At 35.9% G+C, this 21,949-nt stretch overlaps 4 protein-coding genes across 5 annotated transcripts; 2 read left to right on the forward strand and 2 right to left on the reverse strand.

Moving 5' to 3' along the window:
- Positions 1–646: 646 nt before the first annotated feature.
- Positions 647–8,876, forward strand: LOC135649122 (protein REPRESSOR OF VERNALIZATION 1-like). The gene is made up of 8 exons (XM_065167259.1): positions 647–1,108; positions 1,197–1,259; positions 3,026–3,781; positions 4,396–4,530; positions 6,810–6,893; positions 7,331–7,390; positions 7,642–7,731; positions 8,392–8,876. The coding sequence occupies exons 1-8, from the start codon at positions 740–742 to the stop codon at positions 8,677–8,679; spliced, it is 1,845 nt and encodes a 614-aa protein (XP_065023331.1). The 5' UTR covers positions 647–739; the 3' UTR covers positions 8,680–8,876.
- A 441-nt stretch (positions 8,877–9,317) lies between these two features.
- Positions 9,318–10,436, reverse strand: LOC135680403 (uncharacterized). The gene is made up of 2 exons (XM_065194286.1): positions 10,159–10,436; positions 9,318–10,090 (listed from the first exon to the last, which is right to left on the reverse strand). The coding sequence occupies exons 1-2, from the start codon at positions 10,411–10,413 to the stop codon at positions 9,698–9,700; spliced, it is 648 nt and encodes a 215-aa protein (XP_065050358.1). The 5' UTR covers positions 10,414–10,436; the 3' UTR covers positions 9,318–9,697.
- Positions 10,437–11,098: 662 nt separating this feature from the next.
- LOC135680411 (transcription factor LAF1-like) lies at positions 11,099–12,678 on the reverse strand. Of its 2 annotated transcripts, XM_065194302.1 has the most exons (4): positions 12,317–12,678; positions 12,113–12,242; positions 11,604–11,821; positions 11,296–11,508 (listed from the first exon to the last, which is right to left on the reverse strand). In XM_065194302.1, exons 1-4 carry the CDS (start codon positions 12,618–12,620, stop codon positions 11,441–11,443), a joined length of 720 nt encoding a protein of 239 aa, XP_065050374.1. In that variant the 5' UTR covers positions 12,621–12,678; the 3' UTR covers positions 11,296–11,440. The 2 variants fall into 2 exon arrangements, with proteins under 2 accessions (XP_065050366.1, XP_065050374.1); XM_065194294.1 differs by having other exon boundaries at positions 11,099–11,821; positions 12,317–12,677.
- A 4,781-nt stretch (positions 12,679–17,459) lies between these two features.
- LOC103983126 (pre-mRNA cleavage factor Im 25 kDa subunit 2) lies at positions 17,460–21,828 on the forward strand. The gene is made up of 7 exons (XM_009400298.3): positions 17,460–17,738; positions 18,548–18,593; positions 19,760–19,853; positions 19,927–20,000; positions 20,606–20,692; positions 20,786–20,896; positions 21,280–21,828. Exons 1-7 carry the CDS (start codon positions 17,620–17,622, stop codon positions 21,349–21,351), a joined length of 603 nt encoding a protein of 200 aa, XP_009398573.1. The 5' UTR covers positions 17,460–17,619; the 3' UTR covers positions 21,352–21,828.
- Positions 21,829–21,949: the final 121 nt, after the last annotated feature.

Consider the following 21,949-nt stretch of genomic DNA (forward strand, 5'->3'; position numbering starts at 1 on the left):
AAAAGGTTAGGAAGGAGTGAAAAAAAATTATTAATATTAGTATTAAATCATATATATATATATATATATTTGGAAAGAGATAAATTTAAAAATATTTAAAGTTCAGGAAGCTCCCTTTTATATATATATATATATATATAAGAGGGAATCAGAGGTCTCCCTAGGCAACTATTCGAAGAGTTTAACTTGATATATTTCAGTTCACATCTAATATTCGGATTTTGGATACTATAAGATTAAAAAAAAAACTTCAGGTCAGCTAAAAATATATTTATGTTTGAAGATAAATTCAACATAATAATAGGAGCATGGGCATATTAAAGGCTTATTAGTTAAATCATTCTTATTTGGACCCTGTTCCTTCTTTGTATTTAGACAGAAGGGTACTGCCCAGTGGCATTTTCGTGAATCATGGTCACCGACTCGCGCCGGTTCAGTCAACTCGTGCACCGCCCGAGTTCGTCATACTTTTCACGCTTAAGGCACACTCGCAATAAGACCCACTCGTTCACCCATAAGGGTCGTCGCAGATGCAGTATCGTCCGTGTGGTTGCAGGTGTGAGGTGCGGAAGCTTTACCACGGCAAATTCAGGTACGTTTACCAAATAAAAAAAAGCTTGCGACTTGTATGTACGTAATATTTGTAACATTTGGGCCTTTTCCCTTTAATCGTCCCTTTCCCCACATCGCCGGTTCCCCGCCCAAAGCTCACGTTTCCCGTTCAGTAGCGGTCATCGGAATGGGGAAGCGCCGGGTCGCGCAGGTCTCAGACGACGACGAGGAAGAGCCACGGCGCCGAGAAGATGCGGACCGGGACGGCGACCGGAAGAGCAAGAGGAAGAAGAAGCTCCGAGTGGACGAGGAAGACGAGGAGGAGGGCCAGAGCAGCAGCCAGTCAAAGAAGGGCGGCGTCGGCGGCCGTAGCAGCAGAGGGGGCAAAGGCCGCGTCGAAGAAAGGGAGGACGAGGAAGAGGAGGAGGAGGCGGCGGCGGTGGAGGTCCAGGAGGATGCGAAGCCGATTGGGGACGTGGTTAGGGTTTCCGGGAAGGGGCGTAGGAAGAAGACGCATTACTCCTCTTTTGAGTACGATGGCAACGTCTTCGAGCTCGTAAGCTTTTCGATTATTTCATCTATTTGCGAGGCCTCGGTTTTGTTGTTCCTAATTATAGATTGGGGTTCTTTGATACCGCATGCAGGAGGATCCTGTTTTGCTAACACCCGAAGATAACAAGACAAAGCCTTATGTCGCCATCATCAAGGTGATTTATACTTTTTTTGGTTTTGAAACTGAATGAATCACTATGTGAAGTGAGATTATATGTGGAAACACAAATCCTAACACATGAGAAATTGAGAATTGAATCCAGGCATTCTCCTACTTGTAGGGCTACGATGAAAAGTCTCAGTGATTGCCGTTTGTTATTGCATTATTTGTAATTTTTGCCTGCAATGTTAAGATATTAAAATCGACTCTGGTGTAACTTACATATGGATCTTTTTAACCTCTTTCTACCAAGTGCTGTTATCTGGCACTTCTTTTTTCTTCTTGTTATCTGATATGCCACGGCCTCTTTTTTTTTTTCTTGGACAAACTTGGAAATAGAATGGTTGAGCACCAAGTTTTATTTACTAAAATAGATAATTGTCTTACTGTGAATTTATTAGTATTCGATACAATAAAAGAAGATGGAAACAAAGGAGAGGAGAGGATTATTGTTGGAGATCATTTTGGAGTCTGAAGAGGAGCCAACCAACTTGTGCCGCTCAAGGCAAGGTGTGGTTAGCCCTTGGATGGACCATTCTTCTCTCTTGGTGACCGACCAAATCCCTTGGAATGTTGGTCAAGGGCAGGGAAACAACCCTAGTAATTAGTTAATAGATATGATTGTAGTCTTGGTCCCTAATTGGATTATTTTTAATCTAGCCATTTATAGATATGATGATTGCAACTCATTGGCTTATGTATTGATTGCTATTCAACAATACGCCTCTTGAAATTCTCTTTAATATCTTCCTTTTTTCATCCCCTTACCCTTCTTCTTTATCCCTTGAAGTATATGTTCTTATGTTAAAGAAAGAAGACACTCGAGAAGAGATGGTAACCAAATCATTTGGGTAAAGTAATAAAATAGTACTTTTTACAAGCATGATTCCTGAATGTTGTGTAAATTGTCTACATCAGTATGCCTTTTGTGTCTTCTATTTGCATCTCTTTGTGTCCTTTCTTTCAATATTTTATAAAGATGGAAGAAAATGTTAAATCTTGATTAAATGCTGACACTAACCAGGGTTTCATAATATTAAAGTTCCTTTTTGGGATTATGTTGACACCCTTTTATTCTAAAAATAGAAAAAAAGGGCAACTCAAATGGTTGTTAAAAAAACGTAAAGAACCTTTTAGTTTGTCACAGTGGTTGAGTCTTGGCATCTCGTGAAGGCTGCTCTTTTTCCACATGACTAGTGTTTGAGTCATAGTAATAATCTCTTTGCTTACAGAGGTAATAATGCATATATTGATTTTTCCTAAACTCCACATTAGTAAGATCCTTGTGCACTAGGTTCCAGTTTTCCTTTAATTTGCCAAATGTGATCTGCATTGTTTTTATTTTGGGAAAGCGCTGTGCTAGTTGTTAATTGTTATTGAGGCACTTACAATTCATTTTTGCCATCATGTTCTTGATTCTGGCTATGTTGTATCACTGGATTGTTTTTTGAGGTCATGTACACCTAATACACCTATAACTGCTAGGTCGGAGTGGTACTGTTGGTTTTCTGGATTTGACTCTTTTGTCATGTATATGGCAGCACCATTTGATCACAACTCGGAGACACACACACAAGATGAAGTGTATTTTACTGTTATACACGAATCCTCTTTTTTTAATCGAAAAGCATCAGCCTGCATCTGTTATATTGTTGTCAGTTCTGCATTTTTTTTTTCCTTCTCAAGTTACCTGAGAATCTTTTGGTTGAGGTCATGGTAGTCAACTTTAATTTTCTTTTAACTGATAGTATTATGTAGCAGGACATTACACAAGATGTAGATGGTAATGTGTGGGTTACGGGGCAATGGTTTTACCGTCCTGAAGAAGCGGAGAAAAAGGGAGGTGGAAACTGGGAAGCACGGGATACCAGACAACTCTTTTACAGTTTCCACCTTGATGAAGTGCCGGCTGAATCAGTGATGCACAAGTGTGTTGTCCATTTTGTTCCCTTAAGCAAGAAGCTGCCACTTCGTCAACAGTTTCCAGGTTTTATTGTGCAAAATGTTTATGACACTGTTGAGAAAAAGCTTTGGAAGTTAACTGACAAAGATTACGAGGACACAAAACAACATGAGATAGATCTTCTTGTTCAGAAGACACGAGAACGTTTAGGAGAACTCCAAGATATTGAATCTGAAGAAGTGCCTCCTGATAATTCTGATCAGTCGGCAAATAGACGGTGTCTCAGAAGGAAGGGTGTGAACCCTATTGATGTCTCAAAATCTGATGATGCAACAAAAATTGAACATCAGATGAAAGCAGAGACACCAGGAAGTTGTACAAGTTATGATTCAGAGTACAAAACCATTTTAGCAAAATTCAAAGCATTGACCGGTGATTCATATCGTGATAGGTGGTTGGACAAACTTTTACAAGGAATCAAAGTAGCATGTGTCTCAAAAGATTCTGTGTCGTCTGATGATAAGAAAATGGAAGCTTCTGTTAATTTGGATAAAAACATGAATGGTAACAATGAAACAGGAACTTCTACAGAACCCAAAGAAAACATCCCTGATGTAAGTGTTCTTAGTTTCTGCTAATCCTAGTTCTTTTGATAAGCATAACTCGCATTTTTGATATATGGTTGATCATCATGTATAGATTTTGTGGAAGGTTCCATTAGTAATATTATATATTTAGTTAAGTTTGAGATTTTTTTTACAATTATGACATTATGTTAAAGTTATCATTATCAACAGTTAGATTAATTTTTGAGATTTATGATAAACAGTTGAACTGTTACTGTAGTATAGAACTCCAATATATGAATATATTGTAGTCATGTATCCTTTGCTGTTGGTCGTAAAGGTTGTACATAGGAATGGTACCTTTTCTGTCAAATACATAACATGACATTTTGATTTATCACATATTTCACAAATATTGTAATCTCCTATTTTTGTCATTATGCTGTTTTGTGCAATGCTGGCAAACGATGCATTTAGCCAACCCAAAATAATTGAAACATTATGGCTTGTTGATGTTATTGCTGCTGTTCTTTTTTTCTGGATTTTTGAGTTATTTCCATTTTTTTTCTGAAACTAGAGTCATGCATAACATTATATTGTCGAGGTTTTCTAATAAAAAGTTTCTAATTCAGTTTTCCTCTTATCTAATTATTGTTTTGTAGGCTGGAGAAAGCATTTGTTGGCCAGATGCAGCTGTCCAGGCTATAACTGCTCTTGAGAGAGCTACGCATGAGACCCTTGGTTCTGATTTCCAGAAATATAATCAGAAAATGAGACAGTTAGATTTCAATCTGAAGGTATAGAAAGTCTCATCTTATTTTGCTGTTGCTTTTACTATTGTCCTGATGTTACAAAAGTATTGAAGATATGCTGCATGGCTGATATGCTATGGCATAATAGCATAACAAATAATGTGTTTTTGTTGCTTTGGGTCCATTTAGTTTGTAGAAGTGGGTTTAAGTTGTCAAATAAGTTTTTGTGTACTAATGGTACCTTGTTTATGTTGCTTTTCTTGGAGCTATTCAATTGTTAAGATTTAGAAGTTTGGGGTTGAGATTAATTGGACCGGGCAATCAGAAGTGAGGTTTCAGTTGCAAATGAGATGGAAAAGAATAAATAATTAGAAAAATGCGTAACAATATCTTGAGCTTGAAAACAGATCATGTCCCTGCAGTATTGTAGGGGACCTAGGGCACCTATGGCTAGTTTCATTTTGGACTAGCTGATTTCTAGAACCTTCTATGTTATACTGTACTAAACAGTAGTATGCTATGTAGTTTGGAAATTATTACACATTTACATATTGTATTTGAGCAATTGCTGTTCTGTCACAGTTGTTATTTAATTACATTTTTTGTTACATCCTTTTATAGCTAGCTGATATGAAAAGAGGTGAACTTGATCTTATAAAAAAAGCTAGATGTGATACAACATTTGATTTTCTTCGTGTCAAAAAGGTTGAATACAATGCATGATGCTCTCGTAAATGTAAGATTTTGGGTGAGAATCAATGAACACATTCTTTCTCTTACAAATCAAGATATTGTTTTTGTGTGTCATACCCTAGTCATCCAAGCTTTAAAGGAGAAACCTTAGTGTTGTATTAAAGGCACACCCTCATTTGATTTCCTTTTTAACTCTTGCATAACTATTTTTTTAGTTTTAGTATTAAAAATCAAGGAAGAGCCTGAATCAGGCAACATGACATGGGAATTGGTAATATGAGAAAACATTAGACATTCCTCTTATATAACTTGCTTCCAATTTAATTTTCTTTTTTTTCATAATATAACATTCTAGAACTACAAAATTTAGACTTACCTCTTTCATCTTGAAATATCATTCATATTCATCAAAGAAGCAGGTTCAAGTATGTTCCTGCAGCTGCCTTCAATTTTCTTTTTTTCTTTAAAGCTTACAGAAGCGAGTCATTGAGTTACATTAGAATGATATTGATGGTCTTGTGACTCTTGTCAACCTGGACAAATGTTTATGATATTTTTAGCGTTGAATGTTTACATTATAATAGGAGGTTTTAGACACATATAATGAGTTTATGTCAGACCATATATTTACCAGTTCATGTAGTCATTTAAAGCTTCAAAGTGCTTTGAAAAATTTTAGAAGACCTAGGACTCCTGGCTACAGTAAAAGATGAAGGCATATCATTTGAATTAGAAGAGAGAGAAGATAGGAGTTTCATATTTCTGCCTGCCTTTCTATTCTTTTGGTGTCACATTGAAGTATTCTGTACCTGTTTATCCAAGACTTAATTTTGCTTGATCTGTAATTGCTTAGAATAATTTAAGGAAAGACCAATTGTGAAGAGCTAAAGCTATTAGACATTTCAATCTTTCTTCTATTTCATTACTTTTCTTCTCTCTGTCACTTTTTTCTTTCTGCTTTTATCCTTTTTCTATATCCCCCATCTTCCAATTTTGTCACTTATTTTCTTTACAATTATAATTGGACCTTTAATTTTTGTATGCACCGAACATCAATTTGCCTGCGAGTTTGAAGAAAGAATTACCCTGCTATTGAATTAACCAGAAGGGAGTACAATTTATAGGTGGTCATAGTTTTTGGTCTTGTTTGAAGTGAAGTTGCCAAACATTTCATCAGAATTGGTGTTTGCTAGTACCAAACTGAAATTTGATGTATTTAAAGCAACTTCTCATAATTTCAGATGATTTCAGGTTGATTTGCAGAAGTCAACCCATTCTTGGTGGACTTTATATTAAGATGTCATGATCCAAGCTTGGTGCATGTTACTGAAATATAACAATATTCAGACTCTTGAATTGATGAAAAATTGTTAAGAAGGCACTTGACCTGATTACACATACTTTACATCACTCGTCAGGAGTATTATTTAGTTAATTTTGTATCATTATCTTTTTTTTATCTCTATGTGTGTATTTTTTTTTCTTGCTTATGATGTATAATGTTGGATTTTTTTCTGCTATTTAATTTTAAATTCTATTTTTTCTATGATTTTGTGCAATGTGAATTCTGATAGGTTGTTGTAATCTTTGGTTTGAGAAATAGGTTTATACATCCTAATCTGATTGTGCAGAATGGTGCTGTATTAGCTAGACGTTTGCTGAATAAAGAGTTGGACCCTGTGACGGTTTTATCCATGTCTCCCAATGAGCTAAAGGTCTGTCTCCTATTCCAGACAGTTGTTTTAGATTTCTTTGGTAGTTGATATTCTTCTGCCTATGCAATATTCCTATTTCTAAGTATCACTTGTGCCTTTTAGGCCGATGAAGACTTAGATTGAGTATGTATACATTTTTCATGTGAAGTTTGCATGTTTGAACATTTATATATATGGCAACCAATTATTAATTTTGTCGAGGCAAAATTGTTAGTGATTTTTCTTAACAAAGAATGATGAAATTGTTCCATTAGATCAACATGATGCATCTGTAAAGCATGGAGTGTGAATTTAATGTCCATTAGTGAAATTGAAGAATTTATATCTATTAAATATTTGCTGGTCAATTGTCTTGCTTTTTCCCACCAGCCGTTGGTCTTGTTATTGTGGTCCATGTATGTGAAGTTTGTTAACCGACTGATTCTTGAGCATTTCAGGATGGTTTGACTGCACAAGAAAAAGCACCAAAAGAACCTGAAGAGTCAAAACAGTTGCAGGTAAAACTTTATTCTCTCTCTTTCTATCTCTTTGGCATGCAAAGTGATCAGTGATGATGCTGATACAAAATTGATCTATATCAGAAGAGATATGTATATAGCATAATAAAAGATTTCCGATTCAAGTTAATGTGAGGTTATGGGCTATTATTAACAGTTGAGGTACCACAAGAAGTCCTTGGGCCATGAGTTGGTAAAAGAACCATTCCTTCTATTTGTTCAATATGTGCTTACTTCATTTGCCCCACCAGATGACTGATGCACGATGTTCAAGATGCACTGAGAAGAAAGTAGGTGTTGCAGACATTATTCAAGCTGGTGGTCACGGGGATCGATATCAGGTCGGTGAGCATATATTGTATCTGTTTTTACTTGGGTTGTTCTTTCTGCTTTTGACTTATACTCGAAGTAAACTAGGAGAACCAGCAATCAGTTTGATCCAAAAATAAAATTTAGGCTGCTGAATAATTTGCTTATGTAGGTTGATAGCCAGCATGAAATATTTTGGTTGATCTTTGTTTCTTTAGAGTTAAGAATGATAAGAATATGTTATTTGATGAGTCTACAATATACTTGATGCTGATGTTTAAGGGATGGAATATCTAAGTTTGTTATGATAGTAAACTCCGTGGTAAAGTAATTGATGCGAAACTGTTTGCGGTAGTTAGACACTGTGAAAGCAAATCCTGAAGAAGTGTTTTGAGTAGTAAGACACAGAAAGACACTTTAAAACCACATGTCTAGTTTGTTATATAACTACTGAAATGTCACCGAGGGGAGTGTCAGAAATTGTTCACCCAGCAGACTTTTGAGTTAAGAGGATTTTAGTTCATGGTAATAAGCTATAAGCTTCACCTCTGGTGTGGTTTGGGTGCCAAAGGTTTACCGAGTTCACTGACACCATCATACTAAGCATAAGTCATGTTCCTGAACTCTTGTTTTATATGCATATTCTAGTTGTGAAATGTGTTCTTCTAATCTCTTATGCTAAAATAAACCAGCTGGAGTGTATTGCCTGTGGGTATACGTGGTATGCATCTCGAGATGCCATCTCATCACTCACCATTGATGCTCCAAGTGTAGCTGGAAATGTGGGTGCTGCCCCTTGGGCCACTGCCAAATTCGATGCTGTCGAGAAGTCATTGGTGAGCCCCCGGGAATCTGAAAAGCCTGCCAGCGATCTATTTCAGAAGTCTACTGCAGCTTATATGCCTGTGCTCGAAACCCAGAGATCATTCAACAGATCAAAGACTGAAGATGCTTCTGCCCCTGCAGGTCACCGTGAGTAGACTATACGAGGAACTCTAGTGCTAAGTTACGTTTTCCTTTTTTGTTCAAAGGTCAAAGTTTCATCGATGGTTGGTAGGATTTTTTGTAAAGTTTTCTGTTAATTAAATTAATAGGATTTATTGTTATCTTGTTTGGCTATCTTTGTTTTTACTAATATATCAAATGATCAACGCCGTCAATTTCGCTGGTTGTTTCATTATAGGCAGTCATCAGATGGAGAGCCTTTTTTTTTTTTGGATCTGACAAAAGTTGCAAGAAAATCATTAAAGCTATCACTGTTATCTATTTGTCAAAAGTACCATCAAGATCTATGAATAAAAAAAATATAAATGAAGGAAATAAGCCAAAATATTTCATATTAAAAGTACAATTATAACAACAAATGAAGAAAATATTGTAATTGAAAGATAAATATGCTTGTTGGCTTAAATATTTCATATTAAAAGTACAATTATAATCTTTGTTATTGTTGGCTTAAATATGCTTCTGACATGATGAATTTTAATGCTGCGCTTGCAAAACTTAGTTATTCGGTCAAAAGATAAATCATTCAGCTAAATTTAGTTACAAGGCCAAATCCAAATGAAACCTGACCCCATCATATTCTCTTCTCAAGTGGCTGTCACCACTCAGAAGAGAAATGGCATGCTTTAATTTGTTTTCCTGATTCACGTAGACGATTGATTGATGTTACTAAAGAGGGTTTTAAGAATAGTTCAAGACAAGTAAAGCAATGTTTTGATTGAGTTCCAGCGCCAACCATCCAAGTTCACCCTTAACACTTAATTCTCAGTTGTGTTTGTCATGCGTCTCCATCTACAGGCTTCGCAAAGCACAACGTAAGTGCAAGCACTCACTCCCTAATTCTGTCATTAATTGGTTCTAATAGCGAGCCTTATTAGCTGTCACGTCAACGTAATGGATCGAGCCCACTCCATTACCATCGCAACATCACTACCCGTCGCCTCCTCCGCGAGCAACAGAGTACTTTCACGGATGATATGGTAGAGATTCCCTTCAAGTAGGAGGAGGCAGGCCGGAGAAATCCCTTCCTTCGCCACCGATCGGGACCGTCGAGATCGCCAGGAGGTCCATCAGCGCCACCAGCAGAATCAGGAAACCAAGGATCCCGATCCGTACCTTTGCCCAGAATGCCGAATCCCAACGTCCATTTTCCTCACGCGGATCACCGCCCGTGTCTCCCATCGCCACCTCCACCAGAGCAGCCAGAAGCTTCTTGGATCCAGCGCTCACGTCCGTCGACTTCCTCACCTCGAGCATAGCCTCTCGTAGCCGATCCACCGCAGCTACCTTCTCCTCCTCCGTTGCCTTCTTCACGTCGATCTCGATGGATTCTTGTAATCCGTGCTCCAGTGCTACAGGTAATGGAGATGGCGGGACCGGGGTCCTCTGCGTACGGGAAGCAGAGAGATCGGCCCGCATGAAATCTTCGAAAGCAACTAGGGTTTCGAACTCACCTCCGCTGGATCTTCGACGGTGCTACTCGCCTCTGGCGACGACTCGATCAGATCGTGGGATTCGAGAGGGACATCCTCCGGAACGGCGGAGAAGTCGGAGCTCGGGCATAGGAGATCGGGGAGCAAGGAAGGGATTAAGGCTCTCGGGAGAACCTTCGGGTTGTGCTTCGAAGGAGGAGGGGTTTCCTTGGGTCGCCCCCCATGGCTCGCCGGGCTCGGAGTTCGTCTCGGGGTTTGAAGAAGGCCGGGTTTCATCGCTGCCGGCTTGGCGAGCGGGAACAGAGAAAGGAGAGCGTCCAAACTCTGTAGGAAAGCTATTTATAGCTGTCGCGAGACCACACAGCAAAGGACTCCAATGACCTTTACACTTGAATATTAATCCGTATCAGATCCATCCAAATATAAAAGTGATATTCCTCATAATTATTTCTATTTGGATGTTTTTATTTATCGATTAGGATAAAAATACTTTATGTTAGAAAAAAATATTATTGACATCGGTATGAAAACGTTATGACCTGATCCATATGTAAGGAGCCATCTAAGATAGATCGAGTCTCTTCTGTCTTGTTCTTGCAAGACCAAAATTAAGGAGGATTTTTCAAATCAATCTTTTATAAATATTCTACGGGGGAGTAGATTTGTAATTGATTCGAACTACCTTTTGATCTATTATAAATATTCCTACGAATATTCGATAAGGAGTCGATTCATAATCGATCCGATTTTCTGAAAATATTCTTACAAATATTTCTACGAGGAGATAACTCGACAACTCGATAACTGACTCGAGCTATCTTCATAGATATAAAGATATTGGCCTATGACATCAGCGTGTCGAATGATGACTAACTAATTTTATATTTCTTATCACTTTCACTTTTAGGTTAAATGATATAAAAATCATGATAAAATTATTTTCTGTTAAATCCATATGGTATGATTAAATAGAACCATACATTATTATCCCTTACACTCTACCAAAAAAAATTAGCCAGACTTTTGGTATGTGGACAATACATTGCATCAGTATGTGACAAAATGAACAACAGGGACTGCACAAGAACAAATTGGAATTATTGCAGATGTTACACAAACCAAAGTATTCCTCCTACCTCCCAACCCTAACTAAAACTCCCTGTCACAGAAGTCCATTCCATCATAGACCAAGCCAGGGAATAAGATATCAAAGAATCCATTTTCTTGATTCTGGAGCAAAGCTTCGGGTTGTGCTTGCATCTCCCCATTCATGCAAGCACCAGCATATCCATTTGTGGTGCCATCAGTAGCTTGCCCAGACGCCTCTCCATGTGGATTGGTGTTGTGCCATGGGTTGGTCATCACCTCCCCCTGGTCATGCAAGCTATCACCACCATTAGCCTGGAGACAATCTCCAAACAGAACCCTAGGCAAGCGATTTAAAGCAGTCAACTTTGGAGAGAAACCTCCAATGTCCACATGCGTTGCAGGTGAAATCATCTGGCTATTTGGTTCTTCTTCATGTTTGACCGGACCTTGGTTGGTGCAGTCCGAGGAGGAGGTTGCAGAGGCATGAGGATCTGAATTCTGAGCCTTGGTAACTCTCTTTTTGAGATATGAATTCCAGTAGTTCTTGACTTCATTATCAGTTCTTCCAGGGAGATGCATTGCTATTTGTGACCACCTGAAAGATCAAACTCATGAGCAATTCATTTGGGTCTCCTGCTGGAACTACAGAAACAAGTCCAAGAAAAGAAGGACTCGTTTCAGAACTAATCAAACAGTTCTGGAAGAGTTAAAGCATCATAAGGTTCGGTCTGAGGAATTCTTTGTTAGCAACATACTGTTCTTTTCTTTTTTTTTTGCTTCCTCAGGTAACTCACTGCCTTTCTTCATCAGATAATCTCCTACTTAATCTAAACAGATTCACGTCGGCAGAAGCATATGTCACTGACAAAATGCATCGAACACTCACCTGTTCCCCAACTTGGCTTGAAGGTTGATGACTGTTTCCTCCTCTTCTGGAGAAAAGTTCCCACGCTTCAAGCCTGGCCGCAGGTAATTGATCCACCTCAGTCTGCAGCTCTTCCCATTTCGTTGCAGGCCTATGGATCAAGCAAGTTGTCATATGCAAGCAGGGAAAAGGTTGCAGCAGTTGACACGGCTGCTAGGGGTTTACCGGCGCTGCCAGGAACTGCACTCCAGCAGCTGAGACCATGCTTGAGGATGTAGTCTCTCAGTCTTCGATCCTCGTCAGGCGACCACAGGCCTTTCTTATAGTTCATCTTTGGCTTCTCGCAGGTCCTACACCCCGTGCCTTTGCCTCGCCTCGCAAAGCCTGCAGCCCTCACGCGGTGCTTCAAAAACTCTCTGACCTGGTGAGATGATGGACAAGAACATGTACTGATACTTAAAGGGACTTTCGACGCGTACCTCGATTTGTTTATGGTTTGCGCATACAATAAAAGGATGTGGCAGCACATGCGATTAAACTATGAGAGAACCTTTTGATGCACCCACTGTTTCTTTCTCTGTCTCTGTCTCTCTCTCTCTCTCTCTCTTCCAGGTTGGTTTGCTGCATGTTTCTTCTTCACGAAAGAAACTATCATTAATGCATCATAAAAATGCAGTGCCCGAGCTGCAGTTATCCTCTAATTATAATTTGCTGGCACTGGGATGCTTGCTCCAATCACGGTCGGCTTGCTTTCTCCGACACAAAGAATGAGCTGTTTGGTCTCTCAAAACCAATGATGAGGATAGTAGGAGAGTTGTTCTTTCTTTCTCTCTCTCTCTCTCTCTCTTTGGAATTCTTCTTCAATCATTGTGGAAGTACATGGCTAGTTTGGTAACCACGTTAAACAAAAAAAGAGTTGAAGGCTTTGGAATAATGTTTTTTACAAGGTTTTGTCTCTTTCTCTCTTTGTCAAAGGAGTGGTAAGAATGGCATTGGAGAGACACAAGCTGTGGCAAATTGTATGATTGTGTAAAGAAAAGGACCAACATGCACCATCCCTTATTTGATGATCACTTCTTCTGACACTTTAAGTGCTACAACAACTAATTAAGAGGTAAATTGTATGATTGTAACAATCATGGGCTAAGAAGGGTGCTCAAGCTGCAACTGGGGACTGCTGATTGACCAAGAGGATGATGTGTTCACTTAAAAATGAAATGTTTACTGTGGATGTGTTGGGGGAAGAAAGAGAAGGGTTTTCAAAATTAAAAGAAATTGAGGAATCTAAAATTAACATGGTTTGATAATTTTTATTATATTTGTTAAAAAATTCAAATTTTTATCATGTGATATTAATACACTACCTCCGAGTCGGTTCTAAAGAATTTATATATTTTCTCTCATCATCTCTAGATATCTTAGAATAATATTTAGGAATACCAAAAATATTTCTCATATCTTGCTCTACTCTATTAAGACTTAAAGATATATTAGATATTTAAATAAGAATCAAACCTTAATTATCAGATTTTTTTTTTACGAGGGCTCTTTTTCTATAAGAATTTCTTGTTCTACCAAAATTCTGACTCAAAGAATATGAAAATAATTGAAGTGTCAAGCAAAATCTTCTACAATTTATCTACAGAAGAAAGTGGATAGAGTTCATGCAGCAGTCTCTCAAATTTCAGAATATATATATATATATATATATATATTCGACACATGTGGGTGGTAGATGATTCCACCTAACACGGAATTGGAATCAATCGGCATGACCTTTCACTTCGACAACCATTTTAAATTTTGGTCAATGCAATTGCTTCCAAAAGTATAAACCTATGAATAAGACATTATCTACACATTTATATTCTCATTTCTTAATACATACTGTTTATTTACATATGTACTTACTTGCCTGGGCAAAGAGAGGCTCTCAAATTTTGTGTTTTTTTTTTTCTCTTTATGTTTTTTTTCTTAAGATAGCAAATTATTCAAACTCAAAACTGCATGTATATAAATTGAATTGAGTCACTCTCCTCATATCATTTTGAATCTTATTATTTTATTTAAAAGTTTAAAAAGTATCCTTGTGTCTATCCTTTTGGTGTCACCTATGAATTACTATGCTAATTTTGAAATAGAATTTATAATTTTTTTTATCTTACAATAAGTAAAGGATTAATTGAAGATATACTAAAAAGACGGTAAGTATGAAAATCATAATATGTTATTATTTAATGAAAGAATTTTAATATCAAATTTTAAAATCAAATAATCATATATTTCAATGTTGCTTAGAAAATCATTATCTGATCCGTAAGTACATCGTCCTCAGATCGAAGATCTATAGTATTATCGATTTACAAAAAAAATTAGACTTATCTTCTCCTCTCGTAATGAATGACAAGGAGTTTTATGCCTCCGTTAGCTATGTATTAGTATGCTCTTAGGGCATAGTTTTGAAATAAAATTTACAAGCTTCGTAAGTAGAGGATTAATTAAAAAATATACTAGAAAGGACAACTAGCAAATGTATATTTATTATATGGAGTCAAGACTAACCTGAAGGGCATGAGATGTTTTATGTAAAATTCTTAAAAGTAATTTAGGTTTTATTTGTTGGGAAGAAAATACTAATCCATTTAAGAGTCTTCTTTTTGAAGTCTTTTATCTCCTTGACCATGAGTTTACATAAAGAAAAGAATGAAGGCATCTTTTCTCAAAGCCCTTCTTTACCATGTTGTTTGTAATGAATGACATGCAACTAACTTGCATGTAAATATAATTAGGGCTGTACAAGCTTATACAAAAATTATTGTCCTTCAAAGTACAAAGATTACTATCTTTTATCATTAAAAGAAGAATATAAATGCAAGTTTGAACCACTAATTTGACTTAGGCATGAATGGAAGCATCCATTGGCTCTTATAAGAAATCTTGCCATGTACTTCTTTTTATATTGTCTCTCTCTCCTCTTTACTTACTTTTAGTTTTGTTTTGTGATCTAAATCTTAATTAAATTATTCATTTTTCCTCACTCTTTTTCATAATATATCAAGTCCACAAGTTAAAATATTCAAAAAAATTTAGATTATTAAAGAAACAGAATAATCCATGAGATCACGATAATAAGAGATTTCTTATTCTTCGTAAGAAGGTGGGCATTGTTATTTAGAGATTGATATTTAAAAAATAAAAAAATAATAAATTTTTTTATGACCTCTATCATTAAGTACAAATTGATGCCTTAAGAAAGGATTCTTGAAGTTGGTGAGGTTTTTTATTTTCCTTTAATTCTTTTACCCTTGAAGTGGGTGATTATCAAGTTAGCAGTACTTAATCAAGTTGACAGTGACATGAACCCTTAAAGAAAGCATTGGGTGAGATTGAGATAGTGCAGTAAATAAGGAGACATATCAAGCTATAGTTTAATGTTTCAGTGTTGGGAATGATTTATATTCTTTTTATAAGTAAGACATTGTAAATGAGGATTCAAACACTTAATAATATAGGATAAATGAGTTAGATATGATATGATATCATCATATTAATATTTTATATATTAAAAATTATAGATTGAGAATTTCTGAGAAAAATAAGTCAAATGCTATAATGTCTTGGTTATAATTCTGAGCTCGACCTAAGGGATATGGGTGAGATATAACCCCATCCTATTAGCTATTCAAATAAGTTAAGTATAACATGATCAGACTAACACTATAGGTGTAAAATTTATGGGATTGATTTATGTTACTCGATCACACAAAAAATCAAAGCTGAGATGATTTCTAGTTATTTTATACTAATTAAGTTAATATAAGATCGATGAATACAAATATATATATTTATTATTAAATTATGGAAAAGACTTATTATTGTTTGTTATTTTTTCATTTGTAGGTTTTCGGGTAGGAGTTAATCTTAATTTGAAGCTCCTTTTTTTTTTGGATTATTATACATGACTCTTAATACTAAGAAATTCATGATTAATTAACTATATATTCATTATCCATGACATTATTTTCGCAACTAATAAAAGAAAAATAAAATCTAATTAACTAATAAATGTCATGTGGTGAAAAAATAACCATATGTGCATTAACCTGACTATAACACCACACTCATCGTTGAGAGGTGTGAAAAGCATTTTTAGTGTGATTAATTTATGAAAATAAATAAATAATCTCAATACCATAAATAACATATTGGTCTATATTTTGGGCTATCAGAGTATTATTGTGTCTTCAAAAAGTGGAGTAGTTACTTATTACCTCTTATAATTATTATTTTTTAGTATTTTCGTTCTTATATTTTTAGAAATTATATTCAGATCCTTATATTTATTAAAGTGAAATATTTGATCTTATTTTTTCTTATATTATTGATTATATTGATGAAAATATTATAAGGTTTATAAGATATGCTGACTTTACTTCACTTTGGTTTATCACTTAGGTATTTTCGTTAACCGAATCAACGACGTGAGGAAAAATATGATTAAATATTTTATTTTTTATAAATATAAGAATTTTAATATAATTTTTAAAAGTATAAAAATCGGGATGATAAAAATAGCTAATTATAAAGTGTAATATATAATTAGCCCTAATTAGCTTGGCCTATAATATTGCATATGTAACGAGAGCCTTTTAGCTTGTTTAGAGTTGCATAGGGTAGAAACGTTGTTCTCTAATTAAACAATGTGCTTAGAGAAAAACAAATCAAGTTGTTTTATTCCTTAACTACGTAATGATCATGGTAAATTACATATAATCAAGGGAATAAACAAGAAAATTACATACTTGTATTTTTATGCATTGATCGATGTTGTTCTTTGTTAATTATCAATATTATTTTAAATCGATAAGCATCGGAATGTAAGTCATTTTACACTAATGGTACGATATGTGAGTATAAAATCGTTCAAATCAATTAGCTTATTTATCAAGTCAACATCAAACACGAACTACATATTATTCATTTTAAAATTTTAGATATAAAAAAATTTTGGTTAGGACTTTATCATCGTAAACAAAGGATGAGATATTATTAGTCCTCTAAGTTAACTCATCCGAATTAAGTTAAGCTATTTTCTAATAGCTTAGAAAATAGTTTTAATTTGTTATATCCTAATCATTAGCTTCCATCAAATTATATATATATATATATATATATATATATATATATATATATATATATATATATATATATATATATATATATATATTGGGTTTGGGTCTGGTTCGATCAAGTGTACATTGGATTCGGATGGAGATACAAGAGGAACACAGGGATATTTTTGTCTTTATATGCATATCATGATCATCATGTCAGTGGCATGTGGAAGAGGCACATCAACTCCGGATGGATCCAAGTTGAACTCAACAGGGACGTGTTACCTATTACGCTGCAATTTATCGGATTCTTTCAGACGCTGCCGGCGGCCGATCACCTGAGAGACCCAGCGGAGGCGAGGAGGGAGAAAAGGGGAGGGGAGAAGAGGAGAGGAGAGGAGAGGAGAGAGAGAGATGGTAAACTCATCGGTGGTGAACATGTACCCACTATCGAACTACACGTTCGGCACGAAGGAGGCGAAGATGGAGAAGGACACGTCCGTCGCTGATCGCTTGGCCCGGATGAAGGTCAAGTAAGTCCTCCGTCTTCACCTCGGAAATCCTAGGTTCCGATATCTCTTGTTTTAACTCCTATTCTTGTATCCACGTATCGTCGTCGATGGGTGAAACCCTCATCAAAAAGAGTTTTTCCCCTTTATTCGAGGCTTTTCTGTTGTTCCTGTTCCCTCGATAATGACTTATTTTCCCAGTTTGATGATTGATAAAGATTGGATCTTGACCGATTATATGTATAGTTGCTTTGAGATGATGATCGCGGCCAAAAACGCCTGTTTTGTGTGAGGAAATAGTAACCGCCTTCTTTTCGGTTTTATCTTGACATTACGCTTGGTACTTTGAAGTTGTTTGGAGTTAGGAGTTGGTTTCGTCTCTTGTTGGGGACATCGCTTGATGCATCCGGTGCTTAGTTATTTGAAGTCGTTCTAATCTGGGTTGTATACAGAACAGCAACGAAGGTGGCGAAGATAAAGGGGAAATTTATGATTGAACTTAATAAGACCTACAGTGCGAACCTCTTGTAGTGACATTCCACAATCTGCAAGCTTTGGTTTTTCCAAATCTCAATCGAGTGCCTCAAGTACTGATTGATGACTTTTTTCCTTGAAATTATTCATTAGTAAAAGAGCCAATGCTTATGATGAATTTTGATGCATCTGATGTTGTATGTTTCTTTTAGAGAATTTTAAAGTTTGCTCTGGTGAAAGGCTTCCATGTGTTGGTTTTTCTCACTCTGATCTACACATTTCTGCTTCTTATTTATGAGAGTTTATTACAACTTATATCTTGATTGGCTTGTTTTTCTTTTCCTTCCTTTTTTGTTCAGCTATATGAAGGAAGGAATGCGGACAAGTGTTGAGGGTATTCTACTGGTAACAATCCACACGTAGCACATTTACTTATTGTTAACATTTAAAAAAAAAAATTCCCCAGGACAATAGTTTTTATCGTTTATTTACTTTGTTTGATAACTAAGCTGAATGCCCGAGATCCCATGATGCTCAGATAGTAGCTTGTGTTAAGAGTAAAGACTATGATACCTGTATCTGAAAAGAATTTTTGGATTCTGAATTCAGCTCCTGGAATCCTGATCTCCCTTCTTTTGATGATGATATGCCTATTGAACATTTGATAATTAAAAAATAATGCCACAACTATCATAGCCATCAAACTTCTTCCATCTTTGGCCATCTGTTTTAGGTGCAAAAATGAATAAGTCGAGTAGATGTCATTTCAGTATCTACTTAGATCTAAATTATATGAAGCTATTTTTGTAGCCAATTGGTAGTTAGAGTTACAATCTCAAATGGAATTAGTAAATTCATGTTACAAATTCCTTACAAGGTTGAAGGCTTTAAGAATGCACGAAGGTCATTTTCAGCCCCTGAACACAATTCTATTTTAAACATGTTTTATTGAGTTTGACATTGATTTTACTCTCTTGCTGACACCACATCGATAAGAGAATCCATGGATCTGAATGATGCAGGCAAATGATTTTGTTCTTTATGTTTCACTTGTGTCCCTGCTTTTCTATTGAATTTTGTTGTCCGTTGCTGATTTTACCTATGCTTTTGTGAGAAACATTTTTAGAACGTTGACATTAATAAAAAAAATTCTTTCCAGAAATGAGAATCTTACACTAGTACTGAACTAGTGTTGTAGCTACTAGCATAGTAGTTGTTTGACCTTTGTGGTAGTCTATAGAATGAAGTTTTTTCTATTCTAGGAATTTACTTCACCAGTATTTTTAACTCATTGATCACAGAGTATGTGATTTTTAAAAATAGTCCTATCTTGTCCCACAAAAAGCTTTCCCAATCCACCACAAGATGGTAATGTTAATTACTAAGATATCAAATAACATAAAAAGTCAGGTTAGATCTTTAATGAACATATTGACATCTATAAGCTTTAACTCCCTCAAAACCAATCTGACACCAACCTGAAAGATTCTAGATCTGCACTCCCACCGATAATCTTGAATCTGGCCAACTTATTGGTAATAGGTTTGGATGTAACTGTGGTCATCATGCAGGTTCAGGAGCACAATCATCCCCATATACTGTTACTGCAAATAGGAAATACATTTTGTAAGCTCCCTGGTGGACGTTTAAAGCCTGGAGAGAACGGTATGTTCTTGTGTATCTGAAAATGATTTGAATCCATCAGCTTATTCACTTGTGTGTCTGGCTAAATTGACAGAGATTGAAGGTCTGAGGCGAAAGCTTTGTAGCAAACTTGCTGCAAATTCACCTTCATTTCAACCGAACTGGCAGGTATTTCACTGGATTTAGCTTCTTTTTATGTCCATTGCTTGCTACTTTCTGTACTTAATGTGTTATATGCTTGAAATAGTTTTAAAATATGAGCAAATTTGCACAATTTATTGTGTAGCATTACCCTACATACCTAATCATAGCAACAGGAAAGAAGGATGCAGGAAAATACACCATGTGATCTGCTGTATGTTTTGACCTCTACCTTGCACCGATCTCAACTTATTCCATATTGTTAGAGATGTTTATATAGTTACAGTGCATCATCTCATTTATCTCTGAAAAAATGAAACATGTTGGACAATTATTTGTACATCTTTTGTGATATGTAATTAGTTCCACTTGCCTTGTCCATTTGTTAATATATATTTATATTGTAGTATCATCTCTGATATTTTATGTGATCTGAATCATAAAGCTTTTTGGAAATCCATACTCCAATGCTTCGAATTGTTTCATATCTTTCGACCAATATAATTGTGATGAGATTACCCCTTCCATTACATTATCTTTATTGTTGTTGAATCATTCTGAATTACACATTTGATTATGTACCATATGATGAAAGGGGTGTGATCCAGGTCCTATTTTATACTAACTTGCAGATTGGTGAGTGTGTTGCCATTTGGTGGAGACCCAATTTTGAAACTGTTATGTATCCATATTGTCCTCCTCATATTACCAAGCCCAAGGTCAGTTGCTTTATAGTCTAAAAAGCTCAAATGATATTTTTAGATGATGATGACTTTCTCTTTCTGTTTTTCTAAAATAATTTTCTGACACAGGAGTGTAAGAAGCTTTTCCTTGTTCATCTGTCAGAAAGAGAATATTTTGCTGTTCCAAAAAATTTGAAGTTGCTTGCTGTTCCCTTATTTGAACTCTATGACAATGTTCAGGTATCAGCAGTTCCATTTGCAGTTTAAATTGTGTGCGTTTGGGAGAAGTGGTTAAAAGCTGGCATTTTGGCATTTACCGACTCATTGTTGTCCATTATGAAATCTTTTAATTCCTACATATGATTGTATGTTTGTACATTTTGTTATGTTAGCTTTTTAGTGTTATTTCCTTCAAGAATCATATGATTCTGAGCTACTAAACTTAAACCAAAACAGTTACCAGTCCCAAGTTGTGATCTTCAGAACATAACCTTTTGTTTTATTAATGTTTTTTACTTCTACGTGGTGGAAAATCTCAGTCATATTTGCTTTTGTTTTGTTATTAGTGATTTGAATTTGTTAAACATGAATCTGTATAAACATTACTTTTGAAATTCATGCAGAGATATGGTCCTGTTATCTCGACCATCCCACAACAGTTGTCGAGATTCCAGTTCAACATGGTCTCCTCATGAAGCTGATGCGAACAAATTATGAAACATAATTCTTCAGCAATGGAATCAAATTGATGTTAATGCAGTCGCAAAATTCTGAAGTGAATCCATCCCGACCCTGCCCTTTACATAAGACTCTGAATCGTCATGTATATTTGACATTTACTCATATGAACACGAAACACAAGTCGTCTATAATTAACTTCTAACTCATGTTTTCTGTATTGATGTCCTGAGGCTTGGTACAAGTGGGAGAAAACAAGAGGTTTTATTTGAATGCTGAGAAAATTGTACATGTTGGAATGGAGCTGCTTGATCATGATCCTGGTGCTCATCTCAAAAACAAGCATGCAATGATCTGAATGAATCAGAGACAGCCATATTCCATGTTGAGATTATGGATTTCTGCTCATACTACCGGGGGTGGATGATTGTACTTGCCTTGGTTTGTATCGCAGTTGTCTCATTTTGAGTAAATTTGGTCTTTCACTCTGTCAATCGTCGTGTTTTATGGAGATGCTGAGTTATTGATTACTTAGGCTAAACACAACCTTGATTAAAAGTCTTCTGTTCTGGGATTGCCAACAGGTGATCGTGATTTCAGAACCATCGATTTCGA

Source organism: Musa acuminata, chromosome BXJ1-1 (assembly GCF_036884655.1).
Source record: "Musa acuminata AAA Group cultivar baxijiao chromosome BXJ1-1, Cavendish_Baxijiao_AAA, whole genome shotgun sequence".
Taxonomy (NCBI): Eukaryota; Viridiplantae; Streptophyta; class Magnoliopsida; order Zingiberales; family Musaceae; genus Musa; species Musa acuminata.

Excerpts from the sequence above, each read along its gene's own strand:
- LOC135680403 (XM_065194286.1), bottom strand. The coding sequence starts at position 10,413 with ATGAAACCCGGCCTTCTTCAAACCCCGAGACGAACTCCGAGCCCGGCG. Across the intron at positions 10,091-10,158 it reads CCGTCGAAGATCCAGCGGAG|AGGACCCCGGTCCCGCCATC; the intron begins GTGAGTTCGAAA and ends TCCCGTACGCAG.
- LOC135649122 (XM_065167259.1), top strand. The coding sequence starts at position 740 with ATGGGGAAGCGCCGGGTCGCGCAGGTCTCAGACGACGACGAGGAAGAG. Across the intron at positions 1,109-1,196 it reads ATGGCAACGTCTTCGAGCTC|GAGGATCCTGTTTTGCTAAC; the intron begins GTAAGCTTTTCG and ends TACCGCATGCAG. Across the intron at positions 6,894-7,330 it reads TGTCTCCCAATGAGCTAAAG|GATGGTTTGACTGCACAAGA; the intron begins GTCTGTCTCCTA and ends TGAGCATTTCAG.
- LOC103983126 (XM_009400298.3), top strand. The coding sequence starts at position 17,620 with ATGGTAAACTCATCGGTGGTGAACATGTACCCACTATCGAACTACACG. Across the intron at positions 17,739-18,547 it reads TTGGCCCGGATGAAGGTCAA|CTATATGAAGGAAGGAATGC; the intron begins GTAAGTCCTCCG and ends TTTTTTGTTCAG. Across the intron at positions 20,693-20,785 it reads CTCATATTACCAAGCCCAAG|GAGTGTAAGAAGCTTTTCCT; the intron begins GTCAGTTGCTTT and ends TTTCTGACACAG.
- LOC135680411 (XM_065194294.1), bottom strand. The coding sequence starts at position 12,620 with ATGTGCTGCCACATCCTTTTATTGTATGCGCAAACCATAAACAAATCG. Across the intron at positions 12,243-12,316 it reads TGCAGTTCCTGGCAGCGCCG|GCCTGCAACGAAATGGGAAG; the intron begins GTAAACCCCTAG and ends CTTGATCCATAG. Across the intron at positions 11,822-12,112 it reads CAAGCCAAGTTGGGGAACAG|GTGGTCACAAATAGCAATGC; the intron begins GTGAGTGTTCGA and ends TTGATCTTTCAG.